The sequence below is a fragment of the Monodelphis domestica genome, chromosome 4, assembly GCF_027887165.1.
Source record: "Monodelphis domestica isolate mMonDom1 chromosome 4, mMonDom1.pri, whole genome shotgun sequence".
Taxonomy (NCBI): Eukaryota; Metazoa; Chordata; class Mammalia; order Didelphimorphia; family Didelphidae; genus Monodelphis; species Monodelphis domestica.
In genome coordinates, this window is record NC_077230.1 from 397,620,133 (window position 1) to 397,634,821 (window position 14,689).

General features: G+C 39.0%; 1 protein-coding gene across 6 annotated transcripts in view; it reads right to left on the minus strand.

Annotated features, from left to right (window-relative positions):
- VPS13D (vacuolar protein sorting 13 homolog D) overlaps window positions 1-14,689 on the minus strand; it is a 415,828-nt gene that overhangs the window by 297,257 nt on the left and 103,882 nt on the right. For all 6 annotated transcript variants that reach the window (XM_007491757.3, XM_007491755.3, XM_016422198.2 and 3 more), the window contains 6 exons: window positions 11,905-12,170; window positions 7,752-7,885; window positions 5,191-5,346; window positions 1,932-2,157; window positions 1,069-1,143; window positions 260-466 (listed from right to left, as the gene is read on the minus strand). In XM_007491757.3, the coding sequence (XP_007491819.2) occupies window positions 260-466; window positions 1,069-1,143; window positions 1,932-2,157; window positions 5,191-5,346; window positions 7,752-7,885; window positions 11,905-12,170 (1,064 nt within the window). The remainder of the gene's footprint in view (window positions 1-259; window positions 467-1,068; window positions 1,144-1,931; window positions 2,158-5,190; window positions 5,347-7,751; window positions 7,886-11,904; window positions 12,171-14,689) is intronic.

The following is a 14,689-nucleotide window of genomic DNA, read 5'->3' on the forward strand; positions in this document are numbered from 1 at the left end:
GGAATTGTTTATCAGTTCAGGGATGGGAAAAGAAAGAGGGGTGGGAAAGAATATGAATCATGTAACCATGGAAAAATATTCTTTATTAATTAATGTTTAAAAATTTCTGGGCCAAAAAAAAGAATCAAATGCTAAATTGATTATCTAAATGTCACCCAATGTACTAACTAGGAAAATAAACATGAGCAATATAAAAAAGAGGCCTATTAAGATTCCTCAATCGCTAGGAACATTTTGGATTAGTTAAATCCATACTCACGGGAAAAGGTGAGTTCAGCAAGGGGAACATCGCAATCCATGCAGTCATCAATAAAACAGATGCAGACACTTTCAGCTTTAATCTCTACTCCAGATATCAACTGTGTTGGCAGAGTCCCCTGGTTATCTTTACTGTTAGACACTAGTGAGACAGACTTTAGGGGTTCAGCATTTTTAAACAACCAAGAAGCTGCCTTTTTCAGTTGTCCTTAAAAAACAAACAATCAAGTCAATCAAATTACAAAGCATAATTCCAATAGCATACCAAGAAAATGGAAAAAGGAGTTTTTTAGGTGTTAAGGAAAAGCTTAAATTCTCCAACAGTCTCTAATAAGGTATCTGTACTCACACTAAAAAGGAAGGGGGAAAGTCAGATGACAGATGGAATGCCTAGAGCAGGCCTTCTTAGTTCTCTCCCCAAAATCAACTGGGTAGTAAACTTATTTTTGTACATGCATGATTACCCCCACAGGAATGCAAACACCATGAGGGCAGGCATCACTTATCTTTTTAGCTCTCTCAGTATCTAACAGTTTTGTTCACATAGTAAATACAAAAAATGTTTGTTGAATTTAAAGAAATTTAATTTAATTTAAGAATTAAGGAAAGAAAGGTGGGAACAAAGCAAAGAAAGAGAAGTGATGAAACAAACAGGCCGTGGATTGTGTTCTCCAAATAAGAGATAAACCAAGCATATTTTATAATTTGAACAGATTTTCTGAACATTGCTCTCAACTGAAGTTCACAAGGTTTAAGAAATGAACCTGTTATTCAAATAAGAATGAAACTAAAAATCCTGATTCAAATTACCTTGACACACCAAGAGAGCTCGACGACAATCCTCCATGCTAAAACCCAGTTCTTGAAGTCGGGCCAGCTGTAACTCTGAAAAATTATATATATGTTTACATATATATATATATATATATATATATATATATATATATATATATATATATATATATATATATATATATATACTATAAATAAAACTTTTCTAAGATCAATCATTGAAAAAAAAAGGGAAATTCAGAAATTTCATACTGAGATGCCTCATTAATAATAACAAATAATATTCAACCCCCCAAACTAAGGTTCATGTTAAATATGGTCATTTCTTTTCTTATTGTGATGTCTTTATATGAAGGAGATTTTAAAATTTTTTTACTTATTTTCACATATATGTATTTATACATATTAAGAGGACTAACATTTTGTTATTTTTCGTATTTGTGTGTGTGTATATATATATATATATATATTTAAAAATAAAAATTTTGAATCTCAATATAAAGAGAACAAACTAAGAAAGAAAAGGTCACATTTAACATAAACCCTCAGTTTGAGGGATTTATTTTTATTTATTAATAGAAGTAAGACATCTCAGTGACAAATTTGATTTTCTTATTATTGATTGATTGATATGCATTATATATACATATACTGTATATTACACACATGTATGTACACATGCACACACACATTATATATATATATTACATTATTTGGAAGAAACTAAAACACCTCGACTTATAGTAACCTAAAGACAAAAGTAACTGATTATAAAATTTCAAATAAAAGTTCTCTATACTTGTACAAATGAAATACCAAAGATTACAAAATGACAGAGTGGATGGGGGTAGGAAGGGTCAGCCCCTAGTTAAAATACATACCTAGGAGGGGGTCTAGAGTATGCCTGGGGCTGTCCCTGGTTTCTGAGATTGTTGGGGTCTCACAACTCCAAGAGGAACCTGGAAGGTGACTGCTAGCAGAGGCTGCCTCCAAAACCGCCGAGTCTGGCACTGCAACACTAGCCTGCTCTGGAATGGATTTTGCAATGGCCAGAAACAGCTGAACATCATTGTAGGAGAGTCTGATGTCCAGGTTTTGTAAATGAATCTAGAAAAACAAAACATAGTTATTTTTTCTAAAGGACACGTTTGGCTTTATTTCCTTCTCTCACAATATAACTGCTTTTATTAAATCTTTCCTTTAAAAAAAAAAACACAAAAAACCTTACCTTCCATCTTGGAATCAATACTGTATATTGGTTCCAAGGCAGAAGAGTGGTACGGGCTAGGTCAGTGACGGGCAACCTTTTGAGCTTGGTGTGTCAAAATTTGCCAAAAAAACAAGCAAAACTCAGATGGTGTGTCATTTCGAGGAAAAAAAACCCATAATTTCCTAATATTTATAGTTTAAATAACAAAAATGTATAATTATAATATATAACTGTATTTAATAAACGAAAAACTAATTATTTAACTTACTTGCTTAGTGACTTCTTTGTTCATCTGTCAGTCGGTTTATTTTGTTGGTCTTGATATTATTTAACTTGTGTGTGGTACCATGAACTAAGATAAGTGAGGGGGAGGGGGAATTCTTTAACTAAGCTGCCTATTAGTGACTTTTTTGTCGCTGAATTTCATTGGCTAATTCTTCAATTGAAGATTGGTATTTTGTACACTTCAAGCCCAAGCAAGCACTACTAACTTCATCTGTCAATCTGTTTCTTTTGTTGGTTTTGATATTATTTAGTGCTGAGAATAAGATCTCACAAAAGTATGTAGAGGGAAAAATTATGAGTAACGTCATTGCTATATTTTTCAGGGTGCTAAAAGTGTCTGGCAATAGGTTCCAGGCACTCCTCCATTGCATGTGGGCTAGAGCTCCACCCAGTCTTCCACCACCCCAACCCTGTCCCACCAGCCTGCCTGCTCATGTGCACTTCCTTCCCCATGCATGCTCCTCCTCCCCGCACTCCCCAGCCACCTGGCACATGCTGCCTACCCCGCCCCACTTGCCCCCTGCCCCTGAGGCCAGCGTGTGGAGCAGCCCCCCCCCCCCAAGTCAGTGCTGAGCCCACATGTGGCAGTATGTCACCAAAAATGGCTACATGTGTCAGTGCTAACACGTGTGTCATAGATTCATCATGGCTAGGCAATGGAGGTTTAGTGAATTACACAGCTGGGAAGTTTCTGAGGCCAGATATGAACCTATGACTTCCTGTTTCTAGGCCTGGATCTCAATCTACTGAGCTACCCAGCTGTCCCCTATTAAATCTTTCCTTAACACAAAAAGTTAACTTGCCCAAAACAACAGATGTTATTTTTCACCCTATGCATGGCAAGGGACAAAGATCTTAGAATTAGGCACTGTTTCTGAGCTAAGAAGCCTGAGATCTAAAGTTGAAAGGTCATACAACTATCCTTTAATACAAGAACCCATGATTTCATCAGTGTACATTTTCCCCTTACAAACACAAATCAGAATTCAACTAATTCTTAGAGGATGGGGAATCATGAGTTTGCTGTGATCATAAATACATATCACCTAATAGACCACCCATTCCTTGTTAAATTGCTCCTCCCTTATCACAGATTAGGGGCTACACTACAGTCAGGTCTTAACAAGCTTATCCTCCACTGGCCTGGCCTTCAGGAACCTGGGCAAGATGCTGACAAGAAACACAACCATGTCAAATGGAAAATATCAATATGTGTTTCCAAAAAGGAGAACCCCAAAGGCGAGAAATTCTAATAACTTAGTATTTAGACACGGCTAAACTTTACCTCTTTACCTAAAAAGGAATCTTTTTTAAAAAAAGAATCAGGAAAATGAACCATTTGAAGGAAGGAGATTCCTCATCTCATAAGACAACTCTACTCTCTCAAGCAAGAGAGACGCAACAATTGGACCTAGCAGCACTAAATTAGCTCATTTTATTCAGTCTTGAAAGTGATTTTTTATTAAAATGACCCACCTGTGAACCAATTCCAATATTGTTATAAATGGAACAAGCTTCAGACCCCCAATACACTAAAATCTATTTTTCCCAGAGACTATATAGATAAAATTTGCAATGGCAATATGACTATCAAAAATAAAATGCTTTAAAAAGTGTAACTCAGGGGGCAGCTGGGTAGCACAGTGGATTGAGAACCAGTCCTAGAGACTGGAGGTCCTAGGTTCAAATCTGGCTTCAGCCACTTCCCAGCTGTGTGACCCTGGGCAAGTCACTTGACCCCCATTGCCTAGCCCTTACCACTCTTCTGCCTTGGAGCCAATACACAGTATTGACTCCAAGACGGAAGGTAAGGGTTTAAAAAAAAAAGTGTAACTCAGTGTGACAACTACTAAGAGGTTCAGATGTGGTTTACTTTTCTTATTTGGGATCTCTTCAGAAACAGATGAATTTACTGAAGAGATTTTTTTTCTTTTTTTTCTCTTTTTTTCTTTCCCAACAACCTATGGCTCAAACAAATTAACTGATACTACCACCCCCAAACCCTTAATTCATTATGGTATGCACTCAAAATACTATTTGGGCAATTATTTTTTAAAGTCTAGAAAGACAAAACACTTAAGAGTGGTTTCTTACTGCCTATCAGATCAAGTCTCAGTTTTTTAGTCTGACATTCAAGACCCTTTAATTAATCTGCTCTACTTTCATTATTCCCCAAGAAGCAATCTGCTCCCATCAGGCTGGTCTCTTTATCAGTCTCCACATACACAATGCCATTCCTGCCTTCACAGCATTGAATATAATGCTGTTCTGAATGAGAATACCCTCTCCTCCTCCTTCCTGCCTAATAAAATCCTAGCTATCATTTCAGGCCCACCTCATGAAACCCAATATTCTTATCTAGTCTACAGTGACTTCTCTCTTCCTTAAAACAGCAATGGTCTGTCTGTTCCACATAACAGAACACTTGTTATCATACTGCCTAAGTTGTTTATGATTCTACATTTGATATTCTCAATATTTATTTGGCATTTAATACATCAGAGGCCTGCCTCTTATCCTTCTTTTGGACAATCTGCACTAGCAGAGTCCTGGATGTATGAAGCAGAAAGTACTCAGTAAATAACTATTGACTGGATTGGACAACACAGAGAGTATTCATTGTCTGACTTCTTTTTCAGAATTACCTCTAGGATAGGGGGAAAATCTTCACTATTGAAAGCATCCATCAACCCAGAGCTGTTTTGATAAGAAGAATTTCCCACCAGCTCAACCTGAATTTGTACTGGATCAATAATGGAGAGAGCTGTGTCCTGTTCATTCCCCAAGCGGCATGAAAACACCTAGGAATGAAAATGGAAAGTGGTAAACATCATTGACTGAAATTACAGGAGTGTGATCTGACAGGAGAGCAGTCCCTGGTGACAGTTTTTATAGAGTCTCCCTACTATAAAACTAATCCAAAATCTTTATCTTGCTTATGAATGAAACAGAGGAAAGAAGAGAGTTCACTAACTTAAGTTTCCCCTTTGCTCTCCTTTTAGCATTCTCTAGTCCTGCTAAAAAATGTGTTAACAAGGTTCTTTGCTAAAATCAAAAACTGTTCATTATATTCTCTTTGCAAATCTTCCCTAAATGATGGGCCAAGGTAAACTTAGAATTCAGATCCAAGTGTGCTGTCTGAAGAAATCAAGCTGAAAAGGGCTTCAAGGGTTGAAAGGAATCTCAAATATGCTACCACGCAGTGTTCCTATGACTTTGAGACAGGAAAGCTTTCCTTTTCCTCTTTTCTCTACACAAAGCCCAATTGTACCTGACAGTTCATTCATCAATCACCAAGATACCTCATTCAAAGCTGGCATTGTAGTGGCTTGGAAAGCCGATGAATTTATGCAATTTCATTTTCAATTCATATAAGACCACACTAGTATGCAAATTTCTAGTTCCCACTCTTAAACTAGGACTGGAACTTGGTGGGGATAGGAAGGATGGGACAGAGTGGAACCAAGAAGAGAAGGAGGAATGAGAACAAGAAATAAAACCTCCCCACAGATTTTTTTCATTTATATCTGGCAGCAAAGTCGCCTCTCAAAACCATATACTACTGACAGTAAAAAAATTTTTATCTTAATTCCTCTGCTTGAATTGTAGAAAGAATAGTGGACTTGAGGTCAGGAGAGACACATTCATATCCCACCTCTGAAACTTATTAGTAACATGACTATGGCTAAATTAATTAGTATCTTTGGGCCTCATTTTCTTCAACTGAAATATGAGATTATTATCTGCAGTACTTACTGCATAACGTTGTTCGGAGGCTTGAATGAGATGATGCATGAAAAATATTATGCAAACCTTAAAGAGTTACCGAAGTGTCTGCTGTTATTACTGTGTTAACTGTAAGCGATACCATAGAAGGGAAGAGAACCTAGAAAGGAAGGGAGCTGAGCCATTGACTAAGCTCTAAGCCAGGGCCTTTTAACCTGAGTTCATGAACTAGAGGAAAAAATGTACATTTTTATTTGCCTAGAATAATTAGTTTCCTCTGTAATTCTACATATTTGCTTTTATGTATTCGGAAACATTGTGCTGAGAAAGGGTCTTTAAGGCTACACCAGAATACCCATGAGATTGAAGATTCAAAAGAACAACAATAATAATAGCTAATAGTTATATAACCCTAACTATAGACCAAGCTAAGTGTTCTAAGTGCTTTACAATTATTAAGTGATTTGATCTTTGCAACACCCTCAGGAAGTAGGTGTTATTATCTCCGTTTTACAGATAAGGAAACTGAAGCAATAAGAGGTGAAGTGACTTGCTTACGGTCACATAGCTGGGAAGTGTTTGAGGATAGATTTGAACTCAAGCCCTGACTCCAGCCCCAGTGCTTTAATCACTGTGCTACCTAGCTCAAATAAAATCCTCTGACATTTTAAGGATAGAAATGCCAACAAAAATGAATGGCCCAGAAATGATACAACTAAATGTCTCCTCTATTTGCCTATTCCCCAAGAGCTAAAATACCAATTTTAGAATGTCTTTACTTTGGGTTAAGCATATCCTTCAAAAGCTACCCTAACTCTACCCTAACACCTTAGTTTGAATTCATCTAACCAGTTCATTTCCTCTCTAATCTGATGACTGGGCAGCATGTGAGCACTGAGCTCCAAGTTCCATGGAACTCCCATTTTCCATCAGTTGGAACTTTATGCCCCCCACCCTACTCAGGACAAGCTGATCACCTGAAATCTCCTTACCAAGCTAAATAATAAATAACTTTTGTTACTCAAGATCTTCTTTCCTCCCTCTCTCGCCTCTGTCTTCTGACTTTAGAGAAGATTCAGAACCTGGAGAACTTTCTAGATAACTCTATTTTCCATTCTGCACAGTTTTCACAGAATACTATGCCTTCATACCAGGACCCTCTAGTCCTAGCCTCAATTCCACCCCCACTTTTCAGCTTCCTTTTGTGTGCAGTCTTCTCCCATTAGACTAATCTTCTTGAGAGCATATTGTCTCCCTCTTTCTCACTTTCTGGCTAGCATTTGGCACAGTGTCTGGAATACAGTAGGCCCTTAATAAGTGTTTACTGAATTGAATTGAATCTAAATGTTTTAAATGTTAAAAATTTAAATTTAGATTTAAATCTAAATGTTTTAAATTGTTTAAAAGAGAAAAATTCTCTTTTAGATGCTTCTGTATTGAGCTGAACATGTGTCACTCAGGGTATAGTGTGCCTTCTCACCTCAATACCAAAAAGGCTTCCAGAAAAAGGGCGATCCACAAATCTGGGCTTGTAGGTGAGCACTGTGGTTCCTTTTAAAATAATGGCATTGGTATCAAAGCAGGACATATCTTCAACTACCACAAATTCAGTGCCTAAAAAAAATAACATCAGTTAAAATCCAAAACCTAGAGGCAAAAGAGCTACCATGTTTAATCAGGAGTCAGTTCTTCTAACAAAGACTATATAACTATCTATCTATCATATCTATATAACTATATATCTATCAGAAAGAAAAACCATTCACCATTAAGAGTTGCTCTCCAGAAGGAAGGCATTATATTTCATCATAATCATAAATCAGTCCTCTGACTGTGACCAATAGTAGCTGATCCAAGAAGAATATCCCACAGATAGCTCAAAACTGAAAATAGTGTCCCCTCGACAAAACCTTTTAAAGTTAGGTATTTGAGAGACTTCCAGTATTTTAGAAACACATAAGACAGAGGGTAAAGTGTCCATTCAATAAGACACAGAAAACATACAGATACTCCAGTTTACCAGCAAATACTGTACTGTTAGCTATTCAAGTTCATTGCAACAATTTAGACCAATTTAATACACATTTCTCAAATGCTGAAATGTTAGGCCAATTTTCAGCTATTCTATGAATAACAAATACGGCGTTTTATTCAATGATTGAGTTGCCAAAAGGATGCATAGTTTAAATGCACAAGGGGAGCCCCCTATCTGAAAAATAGTTAAAATAAAACTTTTTGTATGAAACAATCCTTTATAAAGTAAAGCACCCCTGCTAACACACACACACACACACACACACACACACACACACACACACGATTTTGTAAATCTGGATTTTCACATACTGATTTACTTAAAGATGGGTACATATGAATGAAGTTTTAGAATAAGCATAGTGGTAGTCTCTCGGTGATCGAGAATGACTATTGTCTTTGTGAAGTTTCATCTACGGTGTACCCTCATGTGGCTTCGGAGACCAAAGGCTGAGGCGCAAATTTTGTGGCACATGGGGCATGGGACGCCAGTTGTTATGGGAGGTACAGTTGTGGCCTGGTGTCGGCGTTCACGCGCAGCGGCAAGACGTCAACGTCACTCATCTTCAAAGGTGGTGGCGGCATGGTGAATGTGGGTTTGCCAGCTGCTTCTGTCAGAGGCAGCGAGTTCTAGTTGCTTTGGTATAATGCCAGCCCACTTCAAGTTTGACTTTCATTGATCCTTGAATCTTTTCTTTGGTTGGCCTTGTTTCCTGAGTCCAGCTGACAGTTCACCATAGAATACCTGTCTTGGTATTCGCTGTGGGTCCATGCAGATGATGTGTCCAGACCATCGTAGCTGGGTTTTGAGGACCATGACTTCGATGCTGGTGGAGTTGGCTCTGTCGAGAACTTCCTGATTGGTGATTCAGTCCTGCCATTGGATCCTCATGATTGACCGGAGGGAGCGTTGGTGGAATTGCTCCAGCTGTTTCATGTGCTTCCGGTACAGTGTCCATGTTTCACAACTGTACAGGAGCGAGCTGAGGACCACTGTGTTATACACTTTGAGCTTCATTGCAGTGCTTACACCTCTGTGTTGGAGGACTTTGCAGCACAGCCGCCCAAGTGCCTGGCTGGCCTTTTGGATCCTGGCATTAATCTCGTGGTCTAGGGACCCGTCGTTGGCGATGGTGCTGCCCAGGTACTTGAAAGTGTTGACGTTAGAAAAGTGCGTGCTGTCGATTGTAATGCATGGCTGGTTAGTTGGCCTCCCTGGTGCAGGTTGGAACAGCACCTCTGTTTTGCTGAGGCTGATAGTCAGGCCAAACAATTTTGTTGCGGTGGAGAACCTGTCCACAATGGTTTGGAGATGATTTTCTTGGTGGGCCATGAGAGCACAGTCATCTGCAAAGAGAGCTTCCAGGATGAGTCTCTCTGTTGTCTTTGTTTTTGCAGTCAGGCGGTGAAGATGGAATAGTGAGCCATCCAGTCAGTATTTGATGTAGATGCCCAGGTCTAGATCCATCACAGCATGTCGTTAATACTTGGATGAAAAATAGGTTGAATAGTACCGGAGCAAGGACACAGCCTTTTTTCACGCCATTGGAGATGTTGAAGTGATCGGAAGTCTCTCCACCAGATAGGACTTCCCCTGTCATGTCAACATAAAAGAGCTAGATCAGTTTGACAAAGTTTGCTGGGCAACCGAGCTTGCTGAGGATCACCCACAATGAGTCCCTGTTCACTGTGTCAAACGCCTTAGTCGGGTCTATGAAGACAATGTAGAGACTCAGGTTCTGCTCAAGGCATTTTTCTTGCATTTGCCTCACTGTGAAGACCATGTTGATGGTGCTGTGATCTGGTCAGAAGCCACATTGTGATTCAGGCAGGTTCTGCTCTGAAACAGATGACAGGAGTCTGTTGAGTATAACATGGGCGAGGATCTTTCCAGCAGTGGAGAGTAGTGAGATGCCTCTGTAGTTGTCACAGGCTGCTCATGAGACTTTGTTCTTGTATAGGGCTACGATGGAGGCATCTCTGAGTTCTGGGGGCATGTCTTCCTCTTCCCATATGCTGGTCAGCACTATGTGGAATGCCTGGAGCGCCTTTCCATTTAAGGCCTTGTACACCTCGGTTGGGATCCCATCTTTACCGGGTGCCTTGCCTGCACTCATTTGTTTAATGGCTTTTTGGACTTCCTCTATTGAAGGAGGGACGGTCAAGTTGTTCAATGGTGAGGTTTTGAGGGATCTGGTCAAGGGCGCTTTGGTCAACTGAAGAGGGTCGGTTGAGAAGCTGACTGAAGTGTTCTTTCCACCTGTTGCTGATGCCTTTTTTATCTTTTATGAGAGTGTCACCGTCAGAAGATAGCAAGGGAGTGGTGGTGGGTTTTAATGGCTCATAGACAGTCTTGAGGGCACTGAAAAATTGTTTGTAGTTTTTTGTATCAGCAAAGTGCTGGATTTCTTCTGCCCTTTTTTTACCACCATCTGTCTTGCATCTTCCTGATCTCACGCTGCACCGTGGCTTGGAGAGACTTGAATCTGTCCTTTTTAGGAGCAGAGTTTAGGTTATTTTGCCACTCCATAAAGGCTTTGTTCTTTTTGCTCAATGGGTCTTCAATAGCAGTGTTTTTCTAGTCGAACCAGTCCTGGTGGTTGCGTTGTTTGGGGCCTAGGACTACCTTTGATGTTTCCGTCACCACGTCTCTGAACTGGTTCCATTTCTTGGTTGAGCTTCCAGTGAGTGGTCCCTTAGCAGATAGCTTGTTGTCCAGGCAGGACTGGAATGTTTGCAAATAAGATGGATCTCTAAGACAACTCACGTTGTAAAATGCATGAACTGTCTGGGCGCGTTTTGGATGGTGAGGCGCAATGCGCATTTGAAGAGTCGCTCTAACCAATCAGTGGTCTGTCCGGCATTCAGCTCCTCTCATGGCTCTGGTGCTCTTTACATCCTGGATACGCCGGCATACAATGATGTAGTCAATGAGATGCCACTGTTTTGATCTTGGGTGCATCCACGTTGTTTTATATTTGTTCTCCATTCTGAACACAATGTTCATGATGGTGAGTTCAAACTCTGAGCATTTGCTGAGTAGCAGTAGGCCATTGGTGCTCAGGGAGGGGTAGTATCTCTGGTATGGAGGGCTTGTCGTGCCCTCCTAGGGCAGCTCTCCAGCCTCTGACCCCCACCTGACACCCAGCTCTCACTTGTGGCTCCCAGTAGCTGCTAGCATGCGGCAGCGGCCACACCCCGGGCAAAGGCTTCAACAGGCCGGCCAAACCTTGTGAGGGTAGCCATCCGGTCATTTAGAATAAGTAAACTAGGTCCAATTAACATGAAGTACTTTGCCTCTGGTACCTAAGCTGGGGCTAGTCATCAAGTGATCACATGAGAATGAAGGTGCTAACCTTTGGGGGGCGGGGGGCTGTTAAGCACTAACATTAAATTTTTAGTCCCAGGCTCAATCAGAATCAAAGACTATATAAACAAGATGTGTTTCTAGAAGAATTTCACATGTTCAAGGATGCACATAGTCAAGTACCATAGGTTACTATGACACAGGTTGCAAAGAAGATATTCTATAAAAAATCAAGTAAGGTCCTAAAGATCAAATTACGAGTTCAATAGGGAGGCCTGTTGTATTTACTCACCTGTCACATTAACCTTGACTTCCAGATGCCTCTCTGTAGATACCGGGAGGGAAGACCGCTTGGTAACTACCCCACTTTTCACGGTTTTGGGGAATACAGTTGTCTCACTGTTATAATTACGTTGGCGTGAAGGAGTTACACTGTCTGGTTTCTTGACATCACTGGGAGTATGGAGAAAATCATGGACCAGCAGTAGCCAGTCAAATATGAGAAACACTCTGAGGTTGTTGAGAACAACTGTAAAACAGGAAGAATCTTTGGTGGAGCTAGAAAAGAGGAAGACAAAGAGAAGACACAAAGAAAGAGGTCTGACATTTGCAAATGTGATGCTTTTCCTCCCTAGTATTGGTTTCTCCTATAACACTGTTTTCTAAATTAAGAGGATCAATTATCAGTAAAGAAAGAGCAAGAGAAGTATAACAACAGACATCATCTCTGGCTAATACAAGCTAATCAAACTTTTTTTATATTATAAAAAGGCTAGTCTAGGGTTGTTAACAAAGTACTTGGTCTCTTCACTAAGATAAGATCAAAATGGGTATATGATTCAGACAAAAAAAGGAAATAATGAGCATATTAAAAGAACAAGGAACATATTACATGAGTCAGCCATAGAAGGAGAGCATTGTCAGATGTAAAATGGATAATTTTGAGCACATTACATTAAAAAGATTTGTACAAATAAGACAAATGTTGCCATGATTAGAAGGAAAACAGAAAACTGGGGGAAATTTTTATAGACAACCTCTCTGATAGAGGTCTCATATCTAAAATAGAAAACTTTATCAAATTTATAAGAACCAACCTCTAATGCAAACCAAAACAATTCTGAGATATCATCTCACATCCATCGATTTGGCTAAAATGATAAAAGGGCAAAATAATAAATGTTGGAAGGAATGTGGAAAAATAAGGACACTAGTACAGCTGGTGAAGCTCTGAACTGATCAAAACATTTTGGAGAACAACTTGGAATTACACCCAGAGTTATAAAATTTAGAGAATATCTTTTATTGGGAAATAGCCAAATAAACTGTGGTATATGATTGTGATGAAATACTACTGTACCATAAGAAATGAAGAACAAGCTAATTTTTTTTTTAAATTGAAAGAACTACATGTGCTAATGAACAGGAAATAAGTAGAATCAAGAGAACATTATATATAGCTACAAATTTAATATTTGAAAAATAACTTGTAAATGTCACCTCTAGAGAATGAACTGAAAAATGGAAACATGAAAGACATAATCAAAATACATATGTGTCTACCAGCTAATGCCTTCTATAATGTAGGAAGGGGAGGGGCTGAGATAATTGTAAATAAAATCTATTAATAAAAAAAAAATATTTAAGTACTTGATCTGCTTAGTGACAAAAATATTTTCTTTTATTGACCCCACATTTAAATGGAAGGCATGCCCAGATGAGATATAAACTGGAAAGCAATGTCTCTTCAGAATTTAGATCTCCTGGCCTGAAGAAGAAGGTACAGGCAACAGGATGGAGACAGATAAGGCTGAGGCATAGAGGGAGGGATAAGGATAAGGAAAGAATCCATCATAATCCTTCAATTCCAGATACATATTGGAAGTCCAAGGAGATCCAACTAGTGGTCTGAGAGCAACATGTGATAAAAGGGGTGTGTGTGTGTGTGTGTGTGTGTGTGTGTGTGTGTGTGTGTGTGTGTGTGTGGCGTGGCATGGCATGGCGTGGCGTGGTGTGGTGTGGCGTGGTGTATTATATTACTTGGAGGGTAGAAGAAAAGGGAAAGAAATAAGTATATGCTTAGGAAATCCTTATAGGAACATGTCAGGTAACCTTGGATCCACCCCTCTAAGAACAGGAGTTTCCTTTGAGTGAAACATTACCTCTGCAATCCACCCTTAGAGAAGGTAATGCTCAGTATCTCCACCCACTGCTATTACTATTAATTCAAAAGAATCTGACTTGAGGAGGTGGACATAATTGGTTTCTCCAGCCTCTCTGGGGAAATCTGGCTTACTGTTTTCAAAAAAGGGCAGAACAATGAATGTCTCCTTCACACAGACCCAGCATTTATCACAAACATTTTCCCTTTTGTCAGAGAGAAAAAATGCTACCCTTAGTGAACTTTTTCCACCCCATTTTGAATGCAAATTGAGAGGGTTAGGCACTTAATTTGATGATCTAGAATGTCAAAGTGTGTCTGATCCCCTTTGCTGGAAAATATTTCAAGCATTTAAATACTGTGAACCAATTTATATTTGACACACACATCACAGCTAGGAAATCTCAACAGAGGGATAATTCTTCTGTGAGAAGCTTCTGCACTCTGAAGTTATAATCAAGATGGCATTTAACTCTTTCACTACCAGGAGTAATTTTTTTCAGCAAAAACCAAGGTGGAACTTTATCATTCAGTTCCAGGAATTTGTGAGCCAAAAGGAAATAATACTCAATCTAGAAAGAAATGTTTCAAGACTCCTTATCTCCATATATATATATATATATATATATATATATATATATATATATATATATATATATATATATATATATATATAAAGTGATGGTTCACAAGACTGTGAAGAGAGCCAGAAGAGATAACTTAAAGAGAAAAGTCCAAAAGTGTTCTGAAGATGGACAAAACATCCTCGGAGCACCTCCTAGCCCAATTCTGCTACTAAAACAAATGTCAACAGCAAATAAAAGCCAACTCATCTGACTTTATCAATTCAATGACAAGAATCAGAGTGGAGTCAAATAACTTAACTAAACTTTGAAGGCCTACTAAAAAAATATGC